This window comes from Mauremys mutica, chromosome 5 (genome assembly GCF_020497125.1).
Source record: "Mauremys mutica isolate MM-2020 ecotype Southern chromosome 5, ASM2049712v1, whole genome shotgun sequence".
NCBI classification, from domain to species: Eukaryota; Metazoa; Chordata; order Testudines; family Geoemydidae; genus Mauremys; species Mauremys mutica.
Window position 1 is genome coordinate 44,927,086 of NC_059076.1, and position 24,777 is coordinate 44,951,862.

General features: G+C 40.4%; 1 protein-coding gene across 3 annotated transcripts in view; it reads right to left on the minus strand.

Annotated features, from left to right (window-relative positions):
- Positions 1 to 427: 427 nt before the first annotated feature.
- The window catches only part of BBS7 (Bardet-Biedl syndrome 7), a 48,191-nt gene continuing 23,841 nt past the window's right edge, over positions 428 to 24,777 (minus strand). For 2 of the 3 annotated variants that reach the window (XM_045019403.1, XM_045019405.1), the window contains exons 13-20: positions 18,953 to 19,018; positions 15,343 to 15,482; positions 14,261 to 14,425; positions 12,913 to 12,993; positions 9,216 to 9,325; positions 9,016 to 9,119; positions 3,994 to 4,117; positions 428 to 1,573 (exon numbers count right to left, since the gene is read on the minus strand). In XM_045019403.1, the coding sequence (XP_044875338.1) occupies positions 1,437 to 1,573; positions 3,994 to 4,117; positions 9,016 to 9,119; positions 9,216 to 9,325; positions 12,913 to 12,993; positions 14,261 to 14,425; positions 15,343 to 15,482; positions 18,953 to 19,018 (927 nt within the window). In that variant the 3' untranslated portion in view covers positions 428 to 1,436. The remainder of the gene's footprint in view (positions 1,574 to 3,993; positions 4,118 to 9,015; positions 9,120 to 9,215; positions 9,326 to 12,912; positions 12,994 to 14,260; positions 14,426 to 15,342; positions 15,483 to 18,952; positions 19,019 to 24,777) is intronic. The other variant, XM_045019404.1, reaches the window with a different exon arrangement.

Consider the following 24,777-nt stretch of genomic DNA (forward strand, 5'->3'; position numbering starts at 1 on the left):
AGAACGTAATTCATGCTCTTCACTTGGCCCATAACAGCAATAGATCAGAGCAAAGAAGTGGAGACATGAGGGGTGTAGTTCCAACCATGGGGAAAGCCAATCTAGCAGAGCATCCTGACTTTTTGGGTAGTGGGTGTGAGGGAAGGTAGCTTCCTCTGTGGCTCTAATGGCTGATGTAGGTTGTTGGCAAATATCATCGCATCAGTTACACTTGAGTCACATTTTCAAATTTTTCTTGGCAAACATGAGGGATAGAAACATAATTGTTTGCTAAATGAAAATTTAGATTTTGATGTGTTATGAGAAAGGCTCCTAGGCCCCATGATGCTGTAAGGCTCAATTCACCATCACTGCCTCTGGATCATCTGGTATGCTACAAAACTGCATTGGCTATTTAAGCAAGTGTAAATAATTAAATACAATATCACTCATTGAAAACAGATTTATTTTTTGTTAGGCATAGACAGCATGACTGATGCTGTACAAGACAAAAGTAGTTAGTCTTCCAGTCCTAATATGCTTACCATCTAAATCCATAGGACAGAAAAGTGTTCTCTCAAAAATGCTTTGAGAGAGATAGGAGATGCCATTGTTACTAAAAGATATTAGAGACTGTGGACTTTGTAATAGAAAGTTTTCGGGAAGGTTTTGAAGGGAAAAAAGCCACAAAGAGGGTAAGCGCCTGATAGATTGTGACAGTGAGCGTTTCAGGCATAGGAGCAGTATGGAGGCAATCTAACTCAATCCCTTCTAAAGAGACTATATACAATAATTTATATGCGTTCTTAAGAATTTTATACTTACTAGACAGCTTATGCAACATAATGCAATTATATACCTAATTACCCTTAAAAGCAACTGAGTACCTCTTTCCCTTCCTACATACAAAATTGTCTTAAATATCTATAATATATACAACATACAGGTAATTTACAGTATTGTATCATTTTCTGTATACAGTGAGTATTTTAAAGTTTGATATAGCTATACATTTCAATTGTTACTTTCTTAATTTCCCCCACTATATTTAATATTAGATAGATGCCAAGTCCACAAAGACTTGTTTCTCTAGAACTCTTACAACTGTGGAATCTTCTCCCATGTCCTGTTTAACTACAGTAATAAAAGTTAGTATTTTCAAAAAAAATAATAAGTCTTTGCACCTGATCCTATCACAATTTTCTTCACCTATTATGATCGGTATTCAAGTAAACATACTTTATATGCAATAGGCTTTACAGTTATCTTCAGCTCAAATTCTCAACATACTGTAATAAATATAAGTACAGGACCACATTATAGAACTGTCAACACAGTTAGATACATAAAAAGCAAATCAAGATATACTAAAAATACTTAAATTAAAAATATTCAATATCTGATTGTCCTGGTTCACATCAGTAAGAAAACTGTCCCAATATTTCATTTCTTCTAGTTTAGGCAGCAGCATCAAAGAATGCAATCAGTGCATTTTGGTCATAACTGTCCAAAATTTCCAGAAGAAGAGGAACTTTGGTTTTCACATTTGTGCCTTTAAATTTAAACTTATCAATGAAGAGATCTGTAATCATGCCTGCAAAAATAATGTTGATTGACAAGGTTTAGTCTTTGCTTTATTTTTATTAAAAGAAAACTACAGTTAATGTAATTTGAGTTAAATTATGGTTGACTTTCTTTTAGATTATAGAGCTAAAATTATTTAGTTGAATACTATATGTTTCAAAATTCATTTACAGTTGAAGTACCAGAGGCCCTGGGATCCTACAATACTTTATGTTTCAGCTACATTCCAAATAACAGCATTTCTGCCTTTGAATTACCTGCATCTCAAGTGGAAGGTGCTCTTAGGACAGAAAGAAAATTGCTGACCAAAAAAAAAAAAAGTTTTAAAATATGTTATTCAACTAACAGCCTGTGTATGTAGGCTTACTGAAGCCTATACACTGTCACACCTGCAGATTGTATGTGCTGTGAGCAGCTTCAGTGGTTACTTTACAGATTTCAAGATCCAGATATGCAAAGATTCCATTCAACACTGGATCATTTTAAGACCTATAGGGTCGCAAGGCTTCTGGTGCATTGTGAATTGGTCAGTTCTTGAAATTTTTCTGTTGGTATTACTAAGAAGTTCTGATCCAGCAAGTTCAGCACTTTAGTAGAAAAATCAGATTTCAATTTTATATATCTACGATTTGTATTTATATTTCCCACTATGTCTTTCACTTTTGACTTTCAGTGTAAATACAATGACTTAGACCCTGATTCAGGAGAGAACTTAAGGAGATGCTTAAATCCATCTTTGGTCAAGATAGCACTTGCCATATTACATCAACAGGCCTTAAACACATATCCAAAGTTAAGCACGTGTTGAAGAGCTGTCCTAAATAAGGATGCATTCCTGAACTGGGGTTATAATAAACAGTCATCTCTTGGTTTTAGCATTCCACTAAATAAAGTGCATGAATCTCATTAGAATAATCCAACTCATGAATTTTCAGCACTGCCTTAGATCTCATTGATTCATTTTCAAAGGTTCTCTTCTGAATCGTTCTTGAGTTTCTGAAGAGTTTCATATAGAATTATAGGACTGGACGGGACAATGAGAGGTCTTCTAGTCCAGTCCCCTGCACTCAAGGCAGGACTAAGTATTATCTAGACCAGGGGTTCTCAACCTTTTTCTTTCTGAGCCCCCCCCCCCCCCCCCAAACATGCTATAAAAACTCCATGGCCCACCTGTGCCACAACTGTTTTTCTGCATATAAAAGCCAGGGCCAGTGTTAGGGGGTAGCAAGCAAGGCAACTGCCCGGGGCCCCATGTCACAGGGGATCCCGCAAAGCAGAGTTGCTCAGGCTTTGGCGTCAGCCCCAGGTGGCAGGGCTCAGGGCCCCGAGCTTCAGCTGCATACAGTGGGATTTCCTCTTTTTGCCCTGGGTCCCAGCAACTCTAATGCCAGCCCTGCTTGGTGGATCCCCTGAAACCAGCTCCTGTCCCGTCCCGCCCCCTTCCCCCCCGCCAGTGGGTCACCTTCCCCTGGCTGAGAACCACTAATCCAGACCATCCCTGACAGGTGTCTGTCTAGCCTGATCTTAAAATTCTCCAATGATGGAGATTCCACAACCTCCCTGGGCAATTTATTCTAGTACTTAACTACTGACAGTTAGGAATCGTTACCTAAAACTGCCCTTGCTGCAATTTAAACCCATTGTTTCTTATCCTATCCTCAGAGGTTAAGAAGAACAATTTTTCTCCCTCCTCCTTTTAACAACCTTTATTGTACTTGAAAACTGTCATGTCCCCCCTCATAGGTCATGTTTTCTAGACCTTTAATCATTTTTGTTGCTCTTCTCTGGACTCTCTCCAATTTGTCCACATCTTTCCTGAAATGTGGCGCCCCGAACTGGACACAATACTCCAGCTGAGGCCTCAACAGCCCGGAGTAGAACGGAAGAATTATTTCTCATGTCTTGCTTACAACACTCCTCTTAGTTAACATCTCAGAATAATGTTTGCTTTTTTTGCAATAGCGTTAAGTTGTTCACTCATCTTTAGCTTGTGATCCACTATGACCCCCAGATCACTTTCCACAGTACTCTGTCCTAGGCAGTCATTTCCCATTTTGTATGTGTGCAAATGATTGTTCCTTCCTAAGTGGCGTACTTAGTATTATTGACATATATATAAGAACAAATGCAAAGTGCATTATTTGACTTTTACCTTTATTTCAGAATATCAAAATCTGCAGTAATACCCAGACTCTTAAGTTTACCCAGAAGAGTTTTACATGCATATTCACTGTGATCCACTGGTCCTCCTGGTGCTACTTGACTGTTCCTACCTGCCAATTTAGTCTAGTGCTATTACTAGAAAACTCAGAACTATATTTTTATCCTGTCTATTGCGCGCTCTCTCTCTCTCTCTCTCTCTGGCTGTTAATATTTTTAGCGTAAAGAAAAAGAATCTAAAAAAGAGAAAAGCTCTATTAATGAACAAACCATAAAGTCTCTCAAGATGTGCAGGTTGTTTCTTGTACTCTTCAAGAAGGTTGTCTGCTTCCTCTAAAATGCAGCGGTACTCTGGTATCAGGAAGTCCATGTTTCCTTCATGAACCTGCAACTCCTTCAGATAGATTTTAAAATGTTACAAAAGAATTAAAGGCTGTCAACTCTAAAAACCTAAGAGAAATGAAAATGGAGTTTAGACCTGACAGGAGGCAGTGCACAGACAGGTGAAACAGTCCTTCAAAATTGCTCTTACTACTTTGGAAATGTAATTTTCTCCCTCTTCTCACTAAGTTCCAAACAGTATTGCCCACTTTTAACGCTGGATTCTCAAACCCCTTTGTTACAGCTTCCATTTCTGAACACCAGCAGAATACGACTCCCCTTCACAGTTCATCAGTGTTTCTTCACTGGCTGGTGGTTTGGAACTGAACAGTGATCTTATACCGAGTTTTTCAATCTGATTTTGGTGTCTTTCTGGGAACTCAGAATAAGAAACAGAATCACCAGATGAAAATGGTTCCTACTCAGAATTTGCTACCACATTAGAGGTGTTACTTTTAAATACTAGTTTGCTCACCTTTTTTAGAATAGTCTATGGACTGATGAAGGAATCATCAAGTGAACAAGCATTTGGAGTTACTTCAACGGGCCATTTCTATGCTACAAAATCAGTTTGGATTTTGGAGCTTTCTGTGGTGAGTAAAAGTACAAACCGCAATATCGCAATGTAGAGAATATTACAGTAAGACAGGAACTGATACTGAAAAATTCAACATAGAAACTACTGGCTGTCAAAAATAGGAGTGATAGTTCATCCTGTCCTGGCCCATTCAAAGAGAATGAATTGGGGCCCCTGAAATCTTAGAATTTTCCCAATTTTCATTATCTTCTGGCTCTGGAATTGACTCCATAAGAAATTGGTCCTGTAACTTTTTTTTTAAAAACCAAACATATAATTTTAACAACATGCATTATAGTTATCTTACAATGTTGTTCTACTGCGGAAATAGACCACTAAAAGTGGCAGTGTGGAGTTGTGTGTTTTTCGCCCCATTGATTTCTGCATCTAACAGGCATAGCTTACAACTAAAAAAATGTTCTCTCTAACTGACAGCCTCAGAAACTCTGCCATCTGAGAATCAAGATGGATTCTCCCCCCGCCTTGATCACCACTTGTAAGCAAGGTTCTCCAGGACAAATTAGGCCCAGGTTATATAGGTGTTCAGAAGTGCCAATAATTACATAGACAATTCTGTTATTTCACAAGAAGGAACCAAAAACTGCTCAATTTCCTTCAACTTTGCTGATTCTTCAAGACTACAAAGGGTAAAAAGCAATAAAACTCCCAAAACATATTTTGGTTACCAACACCAGAAAATAGGATACCCAGAGATCAAATCTGCTGAGTAAGAAAGTGTCATTTTTACAAAGTCACTTTTTAAAGTCAGTAAGTCCACAGAAAGAATAGAAATACATTTTCAAGTAGTTAGGAGAAAGAACTCCATCAAAGACTACATAATCTTGCTTCACACTGACAATTCATTGGAATTTATGAGAACAAAATATTTAAAAAGACCTCAGCTCAAATTATCCTTTGTTCTTTCAGACTAAGTTAAGATTATGAGCAATACTGCCCCCAACCCTCCTTATATTTAATCATATCTTAGACTAAAGGCAGACATTATTCTTTTGTGGCTGCAGGAATGGGATTCTCCATCTGGATACAAACTGAGTACTGGGGGATGGAAAGATTATTTCAAAGGGTTTTTTTTGGCTGCCACATATATTAAAATAAAATATAAAAATTTAAACAATCCAGTAGCCAAGAGATATAATCACCACCCTAAAAAGTTAAAGGGCACTCCAATTAAAAAACAAAACAAAACCCTAAACAACGCCCCCCCACACACACTTTATCTAAAAATTGGAGTTATTATTGTTACAAATTAAGAGGAGAACAAATTCTCTGTTTTCAGTTTGTTTACACAGTGCAGCAGTGACAGCACTTTAGGTCTCATCCCATTCCCCTTAAAATCAATTAAAGTCTTTCCATTGACTACAATAGGATTAGAATTGGGCACACAGCATCTAGTCAGTGCCATTTTTCCAATTTAGTAGTCACTTTCCCATTGCTGTTTGGTTGTTCACACAGAAACAGGGAAAAACATTGAAAAGAAGAAAAGGTAGAAAAGTTAGATTGCAGAAGTCACAAAAAGTTGTCAGTGGGTCTTCTAGGAATCTAGGGCAAGTAAAGTACCAGAAACTATTTATAATTAATGTTTAAAAACAAACAGGCTTCATTTCAAGTTATGGTGTTTTTAAAAAAAACAACAAAAAAAACAACATGATACCATGAAATAAGGAAAGAGCAGTTGCTTAAACTCTTCTTGACACTTTAAGAGGACAGACTAAAGCTATTACTCACTAGCATTTTATACCACCATTTCTCTGGTGGTTTCATCTATTTCTTCTAAACCTAAACTTTCATTATAACAAAATAAATAAATTTTAAAAAAATCTGTTTTATGGTTGAAGAGACAACCTTCTCAACATGACCTTATGCTATGCTGCCTAAATCTCCAAACAGACAGAAACAATAGTGCTCGGAGATGTGAACTTTCTCCATGTATTTAACTGGGATGTTCAAGGGAGACGGTCCTCAGAAAAATGTCTATGTAAAGTGGCACTTAACACAGCAGTTCCCTGTATATTATTCCAAGTCATGCCTGCTGACTAGCAACAAACCTTTATTATATTTTACTTCTCTTACTGCTACAGAACCAAACATAGAAATGAAAAAGGGAGCCAGGTTCCCTTCTGGCTCATGTTAATAAAGTTCTAGTCAAAAAACCTTTATTGTAGGGCAGTGGCTCTCAAGCTTTCCAGACTACTGTACCCCTTTCAGGAGTCTGATTTGTCCTGTATACCCCAAGTTTCATCTCACTTAAAAACTACTTGCTTACAAAATCAAATTAAAAAAAAAGTGTCACAGAACGCTACTACTGAAATATTGATTACTTTCTCATTTTTATTATATAATTATAAAATAAATCAATTGGAACATAAATATCAGACTTATCCTTCAGTGTATAGTATATAGAGTAGTAAAAACAAGTCACTGTCTGTACAAAATTTTAGTTTGTACTAACTTAGCTAGTGCTTTTTATGTAGCCTGTTGTAAAACTAGGCAAATATCTAGGTGAGTTGATGCACTCCTGAAGGGCTTCTGCTTACCCCAGGGGTACACACACTCCGGGTTGAGAGAACCACAGTTGTAGGACATTAAATAGCCAGAAAACCCAGATTCAGATTCCAGGCTGAGTTTGCGGCATTTGACAGTAAGAAAGAGGTTAAAACAATCCATTTGCCAACTAGCACATGGGGGGAAAGCTTTAAATTACAGAATTTAAAGCTTTCCATTAAAAAAGTTTCTAATGAGTATGATTGTAAAGGAAATATTTGAAATGTGAATCAATGCAGTGCTGTCTTCCTTAGTATACAGAAATAGAGCTCCAGTAGGTCAGCTGCTTTTAGTCTTAAAAAGTAGCAGTGCAAATTAAATTAACTAGACTAGCAGCCATGAAACTGATCAAAACACAGTCTTCTGCACAGCAATTAAATAAACAAGAATCATGTCAACTGTACTCTGTTGCTGCTTGAGAAATTTATGAACAGTAACACAGGAAGGCAGTGGAGATTTTACTGCGCGGGCGAAAGGAGTCTTGAGAAGGAATAGGTAGCAGAGACTTCCCCATCATAGCAGCCAAAAGTGAAGGAGAGGCAAATCAACATTTTAACTATTAATTATGAATTATTTCAGCAGAAGCAGCCAGTTGCTGTGGTATTGTGGACAGCAGTTAAATACCACAATCATCCTCCCGCATCTAACCACTGTTTTTCTCGCTGTCCTAGGGCTTCAGTGGAGAAGCTGACTTAGGCACATTTGGAACTGATGCTATTGCTGCCCTTTATTTGGCTATTTCCACATGCAATTCCCTGATCTGCACACACACAACTGTAGTAACTGTGTAGCCACACACAAACACCTACATTTTTTGAAAATCCGTCTCTTAAAAGGTCATCTTTGGATTTCAGAATTAACACTTGACTGAGACAATTGAGATGGTTTACGCCTCTTAGAGACATTTAAAGCTGTCTATGCTTGATTCAAAATTGGAAACTTACATTTTTGTAACCATATGGGTTACGAAGTTATTTAAGGCTTACATTTTGCAGAATCTGCATTTGTCATGGAGGCCAGATAAATATATCAGGTCTGACAGATGTCTGACACAACTGTACTGGAGAATAAACCACCATTTCTTACAGATCTGCATCTTTAGAAGGATGCCTATTCAGTTTAACACTCTGAACAGACTAGATTTCTGTGTAGCCACAGACAAGATACAGTTCTCCCTTCAAGACTATCCTTAAGGGGAGTTCTTAAAAATGTGTATTAGGACTAGTAAATGCAGGACATCAATCATTTCTCCAATTCAGACTACTTCCACCTTCAAATGATTACTGACATGGTTCCAGGGTCAAAGATTAATAACTTCTGAATAATTGCCACATACTTCCTGCTGATAGCTGGGACAGAACCCCAAGAGTCTTAGTTTATCTTTTGCTGCAGGTGATTATCTTCTGGTTTAAAGACCAGTTCTATTTTAGTTTATCTGGAGCCAAGGAAGAGAAGGAGGGAGCTAGAGAACCAGTGTTAGACAGAGTAGCAAGAGGCAGCTATATTTAAAAAGCTGTCACTAATAACTTATCAATCATTAAAACAAGATTACTCACTAGTCAAGCTCAAATACAAGTGGTGTATGAAGTTCTTTTTAACACAATCTCTTTGATAACCAACATACACAAACAGCAGTCCTGGCAACAGAAATACTGCAAATGCAGTGACGGCATGCATCTGACACAAGTCATGTACAGCTTGGCCCCTGCCATCCTAAAACAAAACAACCCCCACTTCCCTCTCCACAGTAGAAGTTATGATCAGATACCTACTTTTAAAGCATCTATTAACTGAACTTTCTTGGCCAACAGCAGCTGATATTCTAGTTTCGGGTGGATTAGTTTTAATGTGTGGTTCACAGATACTTCATTTATATCTAGTAGGAACAAAAAAATTAGCAATCAGATCAATACTTTCAATGCATTTCATGCATAAAAAGATAAAATGAAGTAGAGGAGAAAAAAGGTCTTACCATATGATATATTGAGATTAATTTTCCTTTTGGTGGCTTCTTTAGAGAGCACATCTTTTAGAATGGATATGGTAGAAATGTTGTCAGATTTGAAAAATCCCTCCCCTTTACTGCCAAAACAAAAAAAGATTTAAGAAGTAGAGTTAGGGCAGGCCCGTGCACTTGGTTTCCATTTTAAAGTGATAAATAGGGCTTCCCCACCCTCTAGTCAGGGGATGAAGCACAACCTCCTTAGAGGCCATCCCTAAAGCTGTTCCACAGACTAGCTATCAGAATATTTCATACACTGATTTCATCACACTCGCTATCCAGAGCTCAATCTTGTCAATCTGGCTACACCATAGAACACCATTCTCTCAGACAGTCAGAAAACATAGGGTGTTCTTATAGATTTCCTATGCCACAGAGGAAGCAGGGTTTGTTTATATGTGCGTGCGTGTGTGCATGTCAAAAATTTGGAACACAGTGTAGTATCTAGGATTCCTGACATCTATTTAGTTACCTACGTTATTACAGTGTGCCTGACACCATAATATGAGTGCCTAACAACACGCCCCAATATCACTGTTCCATCTAAACTGTGTGTGTATGCGTGTGTGCGCACAGATCCTAAACCACATGGCAAAACACTGTGCGCACAAAAAATGAAGTACTACATTGGAGCCAGGCCAAAATATCAATTACAGGCAACTTTTGACACTGTTCACCCGCCATCTTATCAACAAAGCCAGATTCTACTAGCTGGCAAGGGGGGGGGGGGAAGGGAAAGGAGAGCAATGAATCATTCGTACTCCTCCCCGCCAGCATTTCAAATGTGGAACGTTGATCACGTCAGGACGGTTGGGACCCACACATCTCCTTGCAGTCTGTTCATTTGGCTGTGTACAAACTCAAGTACGTGTGAATAAGTCAAAATGCCTGGCCACAGTTGCTAAGGAACTGCAAAGATTTCCCAGAAATGAACAAAGTAAACGTTGTTTTCGTGATTGAAATCTTTCAAAGGCATTGGACTTCATACATTTACTCGTGATGATTTACCATTTTCCCGCATTTTTTTTTTGAAGCTTTTTTTGCTATGCACAAACTTCCCGTATCCTGATCTGAATGATCTCCCGTTTGCCCTTTTGTCGAGTCACAATGTTAAGCGCATTGAAATATTAGCCATATAATAAAAGTATTAATTTTAAATAAACCAATCTGGTAAAAAAATCAATCCCAAAATATCACTGTGTAGAGATCTAATGCATAAAAGAACAGCGACTTCATTTAAATCTGGATGGCTGGATAAGACTATAGAGATGGTTACGCCGAAGTCACATAGTGTAATGCTTGTTAAACTTTGTGAAATATTCACATATGATGAGGACAACGGAGTGGTTTGTGTATATTGTCGAGACGCCAGAGCTTTGGGAGAATTTTCAACAGGAAGAATGTGGAACGATGTATGGAAGTTGGATTTCTTAAAGCGTCATCTGTCAAGTAAGTCTCATATAGATGGTGTAACACAACTTAGAAACAAAAACCCTTCCTTACGGAGTGGATTACTTAGCATGATTCTTGAAAGTCCAGCTGAAAAGCAGAGGAGGCAAACTAATCTTGAATGCAAGTGCTCAAACCCAGAAGAAATAAAGGTACTTTCTGACACTGTGTTGTTGGCTATTAAAATGAACAGCTCAATGCTTTCTGTTCAGGATATTAATGACCATATGGAAAAGTATGTGCACATACCAGCGAGCTGGAGAAGTAAAAATTATGCTTTTGAATTTCTTGAAATTATCAACTGCATTGTCCAAAATGACCTCATGCATGAAATAGCATTGGCAATATTTCATACTCTAGCTGTTGATGAAAGCACTGATATATCCATTAACAGATACTTGATACTCTACTTTAAATATAGATCCATACATTCTGCAGACTATAAAAGGCTTCGTTTGGTGGACTATTACGATTGCAAGAATGTGATGCTGTTTCAATAGTGTCTGAAATCAAAGAGTTTTATAAAAAACACCAACTAGATCTAATGAAAATGGTGATGTTCACATCTGATGGAGCCTCTGTGATGTTGGGCAAACTCAATGGCGTGGCGGCTCAGCTGAAACGTGATATTCCACACTTAGTCCAGCAACACTGCGTTGCACACCGGGAAGACTTGGGGATTCCTGATGCATGGAAAGAGGTCAAGCTGATAAGAGACATCGAAACCTTAATGAGAACTGTCTACACGATGTTCTGTCGGTCATCCAGGAGAAAATGCAAATTTCAGGAAACAGCAGATGCTTCTGAACGTGAGTCAGTGGCTTTCAGGCCACTCACTGAAGTGTGCTGGTTATCTGGGCACTTCGCACTTCGAGCAATTATTCACAACTATAATCCTCTTCTGGAATATATTGAGCAAGACAAAGATATTGATCCAGTTTCTAAATACTGCCACAAAAAGCTGAATACCATGGAATACCGAATAACATTAGAAGTTTTGAATGATGTTTTGTCGGCGCTGGCTTCACTATCCACGCTGCTCCAGAAACGGGATCTTACACCTCTTGAAGCATTTCACCTTGCCCGAGGTAAACTGAACAAGATCAGAAGATAGTACCTTGGAGATTCAGTCTTATGGGAGTGACAAACTTAAGGCTCTCTTAGATATGAACTCTCAAGAAAATAATGAAATTGATACCAGTTCCATAATAACTTTCATAAACATCTTGTGTGCACATTTGGCAGACAGGTTTCCAGAGGATGAAGTCCAGGAGTGGTCCGCTTTTGATTGTGAGTTTTGGAATTCATCAGTTCAAATCCCTATGTTCAAAATACAAAGACTTTCTTGCTGAAGAGATTGTTATAGTCAGTCAGTACAATGACTTCAAGTTTGCAGTAGCCGAAAGAATCAAAAGTCAATTGGTTTTATGTTTCCCAGATATGGTGCCATTTGCTTACCAGAAGTAATAGTTTCAGAGTCTTGCAAAGTTGATGGATACTGGAGGAACATTCCTAGCATCAAGTGCAGACTGTGATCGTGGCTTTAGCTTAATGAACACTCTAAAAAACAAACTACGGAATCATTTACAAGTAGATCATTTGGACATGCTGATGTGTATTAAGAGTTACCAGCCGGATGGAGGACTGATAGATCTGGACAGAGTTTATATTGAATGGGCAAATGAAAAAGATCGCAGGAAAAACAGTAAGGTTAGTTCAGCAGTCTTTGACATTTCTACCAATAAGGAAATTAAAATGCATTTGTAATTACATATCTTATTCTTGGCTGATAATCATTTATTGATTTTTTTTTAGGAAAATTTTAAATTTAAACACATTTTTTTAAATTTATGACGTCTCTATCTGAAAACCCATATAAATTGACACAATGGCATACTTATTAAATTGTCTTTATTATATGTTTATCAAAATCTTTTCAGACATGAGTATAGAACGAAAGGTGAAAGTGGACACCAATGGGCAGAACCTATGGACTGATAATGATCATGATTAATATGTACTTGATATATGCTCGGGATTGTCTATTAAAAAGATCATAAAGCGTAATGCTTACAACTAACTTCTGTTTCATGAAGAATGGTTAAATTTTCTTTTTCTAAGTATTTAAAAATGACATTTATAAAATAACATGGTGTAAAACAATTATTATCACGAATTACAAATTAAAACTTTTTAAAAGTATAAGCATGTTACTTGCTTCAGCGCATTTGCCTCATGGCGCACAAATCTGAACTCTGCTTCAAAAATTTGCACAGAAGAAATGTTTTGTGCAGGCAGCCTGTCAAAAATTAGAGGGAACATTGCCCAATATCAGTCTCACTTTACATGACAAAGAGTAGAAAGCGTTTTGACTTTCTCACATCAATTTATAAGCATTTCTTATTGTAATCCAAGATCAAGTTGGAATCTATATAATTAGAGTAATAGTAATTAATGTTTCCAGCTTTTACAACTCGATTATAAAGCAAAACGATATCTGCTAGCGGAAGCAGCACACGGATGCATTTAAAGATAACAGAGAATATCATTCCTAACACTGAAAATAAACACTTCTGTAATGGAAGCTGCAGAAAGGGGAGGATTTTTTTCAGCTTGAGGCTTTATCACATGCTTTTTTCTTAGGAAGATTAAACTCCCATTAAAACTATAATGATTAGAGCATATTTTACTTGTAACAGAAAGGGAGAGAGGAACTCTCTAGTGATATAGCTTCCTTTACTGAAAAAGGAAAAAAAATAAAGTTACAAACCAGCATGTGCGCTAAGATAGTTTTGCTATACTTGTTAGGCAGGCACTTACATTTGCAAAAAAGGAACACTGAATTTGTCTCTCTCACAGCAAACAGTATGCTAAAGACACAAGTTACAAAGCCAAATACATTAAGGCTTCCCTGTTTAGCAATGCTCAATTATCTCACCCTTAAAAATACTACATTTTGAAGGATCATCTAATTACTGCATAATACGTACTAAGGATCAAATCTGACAGTCCTTGTGTAAGTAAAGTTCTCATTGACTTGAAAGGGAGTTTGCCTAAATAAGCACTGTAGGATTTGATTGAGGCTGGTATTCAGAATGGACACATCTAGGGTGAAGATATGGAAAAGAGAAGGCTCTGTTCCATGGCAGGCTATTTTGATAATCCTGGACATATGGAATTATTCACCCTGTCCTCTCCATGGGGGTTTCACAAGAAATGGGTTACCCACAAGGATTGACAAACAGGGCAAAAATTATTGTCTGCTATAATACATCTTAACAGGAAACAAGCTACGTCTTCAAGGAAGCATTGCCAAGGTATATTGCATCTACACAGATTGCTCTGGCTTCTGGCAACTCTCTCAAGAGCCTCAGATTTCAGGGGCTGAATTCTTTTCTTGTTTCACAGGGTGGAGGAATGCAAACTGTTTTTTTCCCCCCAGCCCTAAAATAAACAACCAGATGAAAATTCTGATTGCAGTCCCCCTCCATAAAAAAGATTATTTAGGGGACAATTTAGCTCTATTTTTAACCAAAACATGCTTCAGCAATCATACTTGATTTTACCTGTAAGTACTTTCAAGCTGTGTATCCAGGAAGGTGTTCTGAAAGTAGAAAGTAACACTATCGCCTATTGGAGTTTTTTCTGGAACTTCAGGCAAGCAAAACACAACCCAGGAGTGAATTTCAGCAAAACTGAAGTGGCCTTTGAGCATCAGTGTGTTCATAGGTCTATAGTATTTTGAATACAGAAAGAAGATGGGAATTAGTTAATTATGAGCAGTACTGATTCTGCAATAGCCATGCAATTGAAGACAAAAGTTTATTTTTCATATGGTATGTCTTCTGCCCTTTAAGCCTCAAACATGAGTTTTCACTGACTTCTAGCAAAGTCCTAACTAATTCAGGCTTCTTGCACACTGATATATATTCTGAAAACTGCAATCAGAATTGAGTAGTATTCTCTGATGAATTCAACACAAAATCTTGTGTGTGTGAGTGAGAGAGACACTTATTATTTGAATATTCTCAATCCAAATGAGTCACAACTGGGCAAGAACACCCTAAACTGGCAAACTGTTTTTCCAGGTTACTTGTTTTGCATTTTAAAAACCAAAGCAGGCTGTGGTTGGGGTGATCAACTGACAGTGCAGAAAATCAGAGTATTAGAAACACTCTCATGAGTCTCCTGTTCTCTAAACCAGAGATATGCAAGTACTTTGCAGAGGTAATACATGTGAAATAGGCATAATGGAAGGAATAGGAAACCTTTCCCATTAGCATCTCAAGCAAGTGAATCAAGAAGGAGTAAACGCATTTGGTCTAGTTCACTGGGATTCTACTTTCCTACGGTCCTTTTAAAAAGTATGCAATAACAGAGAGATTAAGTGTAACTGGATAAAATGGCAGCCTCACAACAGAGGAATAAAAGGCAAACAAGAAACCTGGACCAGTTTTTGGGCTCAGCTAGATATGGGAGGGCACTATTTGTTTAAAAAAAAACAAACAAAAAAAAACCCACCCTAGAAGAGACTTGCGATATTGAGTATTACAATCAGCTGCTAAAATGATTACTGCAGGTTAGTCAACTAAGTTTCAATTGGATTGAACCAATTTTTGAAGAAGTATTGCTCTCTCTTTGTAAATACCTGTCATGATCAATAAAGTGAGTTCTTTGATGAAGTGAAAGTGGTTTAATCTGATATTGACAAAGTTGGCAGGTTTTCGGTTGAATTCTTGGTGTTACATATGCTTGCAATGTCCCATACTGGCCTTCAATTGATCGAATCTACATCAATAAACATAACAAAGAGGAGAGGAAAAAAATTAATGAATTTACCAGAATTAAATATTTTTTTCTTTTTTAAACTACAGTAACTAAGTGATCCAATTAACAGTACTCCTATAAAAGGGGCAAATCTAACTTTTTGAAACTAGATGGAACAGCATTCAACAAGAAATGCTAGAATTGGCACAGATTTATTACGAAGGAAAAGAAAATCTATTTGCTTTGATTCTGACTGCCCAAAGACCAAAGACTTTGTCCGGCCACTCCTAATCCTTTGGAGTTACTGTACAAGTTCTTACAGAATTTATGCTATGTAAGATAATGACATAAGACATGTCATTCTACACTTAAAACTACTCCAACATGACCACCTCAACAGCACCCACCTCTTCACAACAAGCAAAATCCTTCAGCTCCCCCAAAACAAGATTTAAAAAAAAGAAATGGGTCTATATCCTCAGCTGCAGTTAGGGAACACTAAGAAAAGTGGTGTGTGCAAAAGAAGCTTTGAGCCAGTTTTTCACTCACCCCCATCCCGAACCTCACTATACATCAACCCAGTCCTGTATACTTTGATTTGTTGTCTAGATTGCTCTAACGTGTACCAGTTGTCAACAGTTCCAATGGAATTGCCAAGGCACAGGGATATACTATCCACCGCCCCTTCACAGGCCACAAGGGTGGAGCAAGGCATAAGGTGCTACTAAGATGGCTTTATACCATCTCACTGAAGGATGGCATAGTGGCTGGCACATTAGACCCGCATTCAGGAAACCCTGGTTTAACTCCAAGCTCAGGCACATGCTTAAATGACTTGCACAAAGTTACAAGGAACTTACCCTGTTACAGGGGGAGTACTGAGGTACATGGATATTGTGAGGATAAAGGAGCCAATCCAAAACCCACTGAAGTCAATAGATAGACTCCCATTGACTTCAATGGGCTTTGACTCAAGTCCCAAAAGCCATAACTGAGTGCCTCACAAGCAGTCAGATATTGTGACAAAAGCCATAGAAGTACTTGAATACAGGGGTGGCTCCAGGCCCCAGCATGCCAAGTACACTTTAAAAAATCACTAAAGAAATACTTTTTGCTTAGAATCTCAAACAGAAAAATTGTAAATAAATATTAAACTTACAAGGCTGCAATGGTGGGTAATTCTGTCAAGAAAAAGACTAAAGAATAAGTGAGTGCCTTACAGATCATCTCTTCTCCTGAACATCATCCTATCTGTGAGCTCTCATCTTTCCTGTGGCAGCTACAGAACTTCATGAATTTCCCAGATCACTGAGCACAGAAGCAGCAGGTCAATAGTCCCACTGATGAGGCTATTCACCTTCAAGTTAAGCATATGATCTTTTTCTTGCTTTTAGTGATGCTTTCGACACTGTCCTACAGGACATTCTCTTAAGCAAACTAGGGAAATGTGGTCTAGATTAAACTACTATAAAGTGGGTGCACCGTGGTTGAAAAAACATACTCAGAGTAGTTGTCTGTGGTTCATTATCAAACTGGGAGATGTATCTAATGGGGTTGCGGGGGGAGGGGTGTCTGTCACTATTCAATCTTTTCATTAATGGCTTGGATAATGGAGAGTATGCTTATAAAAAATTGCACATGACACCAAGCTGGAAGGGGTTGCAAGCATTCTAGAGGACAGGATTAGAATTCAAAATGACCTTGACAAATTGGAGAATTGGTCTGAATTCAACAAGATGAAATTTAATAAAGCTGAGTGCAAGGTACTACACTTAGGAAAGAAAAATCAAATGCAGAAATACAAAATGGAGAATAATTGTCCAGGTGGTGGTACTGCTGAAAAGAAACTAGGGGTTATAGTTAGAGCCCTGTGCGGTTTCAAAATTTGTATCCGCATCCAATCTGTTATCCACAAACACGGTCTGTGGAGATCCGCAGATTTGAAGTGGATATCCACAGATTTGCAGGGCTCTAGTTATAATGGATTACAAATTGACTATGAGTCAACAATGTGATGCACTTGTGAAAAAGGCTAGTGTCATTCTGGGGTGAATTAACAGGAGTGCCACATGCCAGACACAGGAAGTAACTGTTCCACTTTACTTGGCATTGGTGAGGCCGCAACTGGAGTACGGTGTCTAATTCTGAACACCACACTTCAGAAAAGATGTGGACAAACTAGAGAGCGACAAGAGGAAAGCAACAAAAAAATGATGAAAGAAAACCTCACCTATGAGGATAAGTTGAAAAAAACTGGTCATGTTTAGTCTTGAGACAAGACGACTAAATGGGCACCCGACAAAAGTCTTGAAGTACGTTAAAGTTGTTATAAAGAGGACAATGATCAACTGTTCTCCATGTAGAACAAGAAGTAATTGGCTTAATATGCAGCAAGGGAGATTTCGGTCAGATATTAGGAAAAGGGTAGCTAAGCTCTGGAATACTGAAGGAGTTTGTGGAAACCCCATCATGGAGATTTCTGAAGAATAGATTAGACCGGGGTAGGCAACCTATGGCACGGGTGCCGAAGGCGGCATGCAAGCTGATTTTTAGTGGCACTCACACTGCCCAGGTCCTGGCCACTGGTCCGGGGGGCTCTGCATTTTAATTTAGTTTTAAATGAAGCTTCTTAAACATTTTAAAAACCTTATTTACTTTACATACAACAATAGTTTAGTTATATATTATAGACTTATAGAAAGAGACCTTCTAAAAATGTTAAAATGTATTACTGGCACACGAAACCTTAAATTAGAGTGAATAAATGAAGACTCGGCACACCACTTCTGAAAGGCTGCCAACCCCTGGATTAGACAAACACCGTTCAGGGATGATGTATGTTTCCTTGGTCCTGCCTCAATGCAGAGGGCTGTACTAGGTTATTTCTTGACATTCCTTCTACTCTTACATTTCTATAGTTCTATGAATGGTTTAAGATTAAAAAAAAAAATCAAACTATGCATTTGATTTTATAAGTATGTAAATATATAGTCAAGCTTTAAAATTGAATTAATTTCTATTCCAAAATCTGAAACATTCTCCCCTTCTTGTTTCTAACTTCTGTTTCCTGGCACTTCTCTCCCTGCTTCATCCTTTTTGAAGTTACTCGGAGAAAGTCTCTGTTTCTAGACTCATTGGTGATTTCTTGACTCCTCTTTTTTTTTTCAAAATCAGAAGTCCTTAAGTAAGGATGCTACGCTTTCTCTCCCACACCACCCCACTTCTCTTCAGTGGCTTCTAGAGGCATCCAAGGTGAATATTTGTACAAGTAGCTATAAAGCAGGAGTTCTCATCGGCATAATGCAAGTGACCAAAAATTTTTCAGTGAGCAACCAGTGGTCTGATATAAGAATCGCTAGACTAGTCATTTGCTCAAGTTAACACATTCAACCCACTCATTCAACCTGTGTGCACAAAAGCATACTTATTTACATTTCTTAGATAAAACACATTTTTGAAAAGTACAAGAAAATATTTTGTAGCATCTGTACCTTAAGCTCCAGTCTAGTAGTATTTGCTTGGCATCGGTAAGTGGCAAGGAGAAAGTTGCTGTTTGGCTGTGAACAATTCAAAATGAAAAACAAAATAAATAAATAAAAATATTTCTGAATTCATAAAAGTTTTATCATCAAAACTTTAGCAGCATATTGACAGTTTTTGCTATCTGTGAAAAATGGTTACATGAAAAGTAAACACAAGTGAAATCCTGGTTCTACTGAAGTCAATGGCAGAATTGCCATTGACTTCAGTAGGGCCAGAATTTCACCCCATATTGTATTAGTAAATACCAGCTCTCTCTCTATAAAGATAAAAAATAGGAAATCTATTGAACTCTTTGTTAAAACTGAAAAGAAAAATATATCTGAAAACTCCATTCTGCAAAATTAAAAGATACAATGATCTACCAGTTCCCCTAATATTGATTCGGCCCAGGATCTGACAAACTAAATTATTCTAATTATGCAAAGAAAAATTAATCAGAAAACACACTGTAGTGTGTTGTAAACCAACATTAGCCATAGTAATGATCACACAGAATGATTAAGAAACTCAAAGAGAGCAGTTAATTTCTGTAATCTTAAGAATAAACCTTTGATGTCCCAAATTAGTCACTAACAAACCAAAAATATTTAGAAGACAATTGTGAAAAAAAGAGACTTCAAAAGATCTTCATAATGCTAATTTCATTTCTAAAATTATTTTTTAAGAAAACAGTATCTATAAAAATAATGTATTTAGTCAAACATGAGACTATCTGGAATATAGCGATTTCATCATGCCAATTTTACATTTTAAAGATATACAGTAAGTACAGGTGAGTCGCATCACATGCACCTTTAACTAACGCAAGCCAACTACTTCATCTGGTGCTCAACCGAAAAAACAGAGATCTGTTCCAATGCTGGAGGAAAAACTGGCTGTGTTGGACTTATTGAGAGACAGTATGTCAGTCTCCAATGTGGCGCATAAATATGGTCGCAACGAATCTAGCATCCGTGCCATCAAGATTCGAGAGAGAGAAATTCGTCAAGCCATGGCATCAAGTGCCCCAATAACTGCTAAGGTGACGAGCCAGGTGCGTGATAAGACTTTAGTGAAGACTGAAAAGGCATTAAAACTTATGGCTGGAAGACATGAACCGTAAACGTGTGCCTATCGATGGCAATACGTTGCGAGAAAAGGCTCTTAGCCTCTACGTGTTGTTCAAACCTCCTACCAAAGAGGGAGAGACTTCTGATGAGAAGAAATTCAAAGCCAGTCAAAGTTGGCTTAACAGTTTTAGGACCCGCTTCAACCTCAAAAACGTGCAGACTACTGGTGAAGCTGCATCTGCCAATGAAGAGGCAGCAAAAGCCTACCCCAAACAATTAAAGAAAATCATAGAAGAAAACAGCTATCTTCTGGAACAAGTTTTTAATGCTGACAAGACTGGGCTCTTCTGGAAAAAAATGCCCAACTGCACTTACATTTCAAAATCAGAAAGACAAGCCCCTGGCTTCAAAGCAGCTAAAGACCGTGTGACTGTGTAATTTTGAGGCAATGTGGCTGGGCATTTAATAAAGCCGGACTTGCTCTACAGGGCTGCAAATACCCATGCCCTAAAAGGCAAGAACAAAAATCTCCTGCCTGCGTTCTGGCAATCACATAAAAAGGCTTGGGTGACGGCAGCATTATTTCTGGATTGGTTCCACAAGTGTTTAATTCCAGAGATCAAGCAGTACCTCGAAGAGAAAGGACTTGACTTTAAAGTGTTGCTGATCGTAGACAATGCTCCTGGCCACCCTGTGGCACTCTGGTTTGCACATAACGACGTTGAAGTCGTCTTTCTCCCCCCCCAATACCACCTCCATCCTCCAACCTCTTGACCAAGGCATAATTAGCTGTTTCAAGGCCACGTACACAAGGCTTACGTTACGTTCTCACAGATGGATACATAGCGCTATGGATGCTGATCCCAATCTTAAATGTGATGCAGTGTTGGAAGTCCTTCAACGTTGCCGATTGCATCATTTCTATTAAACAGGCAATGGATGCAATCAAGCCTGAAACAGTCAATGCATGTTGGCGAAACCTATGGAAAGAATGTGTAAATGATTTTAAGGGTTTCCCGACCATTGACAAAGAAGTGAAATGCATTGTTCAGGAGGCCAGGCAAGTGGGTGGTGATGGCTTCGTCGACATCCTTGAGGAAGAAATTGAAGAATTAATTGAGAGCCATAGAGAAACATTGACTAACGAAGAGTTAGAGGAACTGATAAAATCATCTACAGAAGATGAAGATGATGACGACGACGAACAGGAAGAGCCAGCAAGTTGGAATCTTCATAAATGTGCTGAAGTGTTCCAAGCAGCAAAACAGCTGAATGATTTAATTTCTGAATACGCTCCCTCTATGGAATGAAGCCTTAAAATCACACATAGTATTACGGACTATTAAGAGACCATATCAAGAAATGTTTGAGCAGCTCAAGAGACAAAAGCAACAGTTGCCGATCACCATGTTTTTCAAAGAAAAACAACCCGCAGCAGATGAGCCTACACAATCAACTTCTCAAGCTGAACCAGAGCCAACCACTTTGTCTATGACTTGCTCTCAGTCACCCAAGCTCTCCGACACCTCTGTGTCCTGGATTGACATCAAGCCCCGACGACCCCCTGTAACTACCCCTTGTAATTAAAAATACAGTACTGTAAAATTATATTTTGCATATGTACTCTATTATATACTCTACATTACTATATACATTATACATTTATACATATTACTGTACAGGGTTGTATACACAAAACCATGTACAGTATATAGTACTGTACTTTATGGACGATTTAAGGGATTTTCAAGGGTAATTTTGACTATACGCTATTTTCCCTTTAAGTGCTGACTTTAGAACCTAACCCCCGTGTACGATGTGAATCGCCTGTATAAATATAGTGCTCTTTGCCTAATAACTTTCAGTAAAGAAATATACTGGACCGAAAGTTGATGTCTATTTTACTACCTGCAAAACTGGATTTTCCCAAACTTCCTCCCTCCCAACATTTTATTCAGTTTCACACTCACTCACTCATGCCCGTCACCCCAATCAGGGTATGGGCCGCCAACCACAGATCTCCAGAGTCCTTTATCCTGGGCCATTCGCTCTAGCTGGTTCCAGGTATAGCCCATTTTTTTGCTATCAGCCTGAAGGTCGCGTCACCAGGTGTTTCTTGGACAGCCTCTTTTCCGCTTGCCTTGGGGGTTCCACCGCAGTGCCTGTCTGGTGATGTTAGTTGGCTGCTTGCGTAGTGTATGTTCTATCCAGCCCCACCTTCTCTTTCTGATTTCTTCCTCTGCTGGGAGTTGACGGGTCCTCTCCAAGAGGTGGATGTTACTGATGGTGTCTGGCCAGCGGATCTGGAGAATCCTTCTGAGGCAGTTATTAATGAAGGTCTGGATCTTCCTGATGGTTGTTTTGGTTGTCCTCCAGGTTTCAGCTCCATACAGTAGGACTGATTTCACGTTGGAGTTGAACAGTCGAATTTTTATTGCCAAAGACAGCTCTCTGGAGCTCCAGATGTTCTTAAGCTGTAAGAAGGCTGCTCTTGCCTTACCAATCCTTACTTTGATGTCTGCGTCTGTGCCACCCTGCTGGTCAATGATGCTACCTAGGTAGGTGAAGGACTGCACTTCTTCCAGGGGGCTTCCATTCAGTGTGACTGGGTCGTTGCTGATGGAGTTAATCCTAAGGATCTTGGTCTTGTCCTTGTGGATGTTGAGGCCAACCTGTGATGACGTGGCTGCCACTACGTTGGTCTTCTCTTGCATCTGCTGTTTACTGTGCGAAGGTCATCGGCAAAGTCCAGGTTATCAAGCTGGGTCCACAACGTCCACTGGATTCCGTTCCTATGCTCGTAAGTGGATGTCTTCAAAATCCAATCGATGACGAGGAGAAAGAGAAATGGTGACAACAAGCATCCTTGTCTGACTCCAGTTCGCACCTGGAAGCTGTTTGTGAGCTGCCCTCCATGGATCACTCTACAGCAGGGGTCTCAAACTCAAATGACCCCGAGGGCCGCATGAGGACTAGTGCATTGGCCCGAGGGCCGCATCACTGACACGCCCCCTTGCTGCCCCTGGCCCCACCCCCAATCCACCCCTTCCATGAGGCCCCGCCCCTGCCCTGTCTCTTCTCCACCTCCTCCCCTAAGCGCGCGCAGTTTTAATAAATATATACACTCAGTAATGCACCTCACTCAAAGGACAAAACACGCACTTAGATTTACTGCCTAAGGCTCTGGGAGGGAGTTTGGGTGGGGGAGGGGGTCTGGATGCAGGCTCTGTGCTCGATGCAGGCTCCAGGCTGCGGCAGGGGGTGGGGGTGCAGGCTTTGGGACGGAGTTTGGGGATAGGAGGGAGTGCAGGGGTGAGGGCTGTGGGGCTGAGGGCGAGGGGTACATGATGCAGGAGGGGGCTCAGGGCTAGGGAAGAGGGTTGGGCTGTGGGGTGAGGGCTGTGGATGAGGGGTTCATGATGCGAGGGGGCTCAGGGCTAGGGAAGAGGGTTGGGCTGTGGGGTGAGGGCTGTGGATGAGGGGTTCATGATGCGAGGGGGCTCAGGGCTAGGGAAGAGGTTTGGAGTGTGGGGGGAGGGCTGTGGATGAGGGGTTCATGATGTGGGGGGGCTCAGGGCTAGGGAAGAGGTTTGGAGTGTGGGGTGAGGGCTGTGGATGAGGGGTTCATGATGTGGGGGCGCTCAGGGCTGGGGCAGAGGATTAGGGTGCGGGGGGATGAGGGCTCTGGCTGGGGCTGAGGATTAGGGTGCAGGGGGATGAGGGGTTCATGATGTGGGGGTGCTCAGGGCTGGGGCTGAGGATTAGGGTGCAGGGGGAATGAGGGCTCTGGCTGGGGCTGAGGGTTTGGGGTTGGAGAGGCTCAGGGTAAGGGAAGCCTGCCTTGCCAGTACTGGCGGATGGCAGGCACTAGGACCCTGCACCCTAATCCTCAGCCCCAGCCCTGAGCGCCCCCACATCATGAACCCCTCCTCCCCCCGCACCCTAATCCTCTGCCCCAGCCCTGAGCGCTTCCCTTCTCCCCCCCCCAGCCCGGCCCCGGCGGGTCCCGCTTCCCTTCCCCCGGCCCGGCCCCGGCGGGTCCCGCTTCCCTCCCCCACCGCCCGGCCCGGGCCCGGCCCCGGCCCCGGCGGGTCCCGCTTTCCCCCCCCCCGTTACCCGAGCGCGTCTCTGGCGGTCCCGCTCAGAGCCGCGTGGTGAGGGGGCGGGGCTGGGAGCTCCACGCCGAGCGCCGCGCTCCGCCCAGAGCTCCCAGCCCCGCCCCCTCCCCACGCGGCTCGGATCGGGGCGGGGCTCAGGCGCTCGGACGGAGACTCGGCGCTCTATGCGCCGAGGCTCCAGGAGAGGGGCGGAGGCGGGAGCCTCCGCTTTTCTCTTGGGGGCCCCTGCGGAGCTCCCCTGGGGAGCTCCGCAGGCCGCAGGGAAGAGCTCCGCGGGCCGCATGTTTGAGACCCCTGCTCTACAGTGTATACCGTCGTATAAGTTCTTGATCAGGTTGACCACCTTTGCTGGGATGCCATAGTGCCGAAGGAGCTTCCAGAGGGTCTCTCGATCCACGCTATCGAACGCTTTGTCATAGTCAACAAAGTTGATGTACAACGAGGAGTTCCACTCCATAGACTGCTCGACTATGATGCGGAGCATTGCTATCTGGTCCGTGCATGATCTGTTCTGCCGAAAACCTGCCTGTTCATCTCGTAGCTGTGGATCGACGGCATCCTTCATTTTCTCTAAGAGGACTCTGTTAAAGACCTTCCCTAGCACCG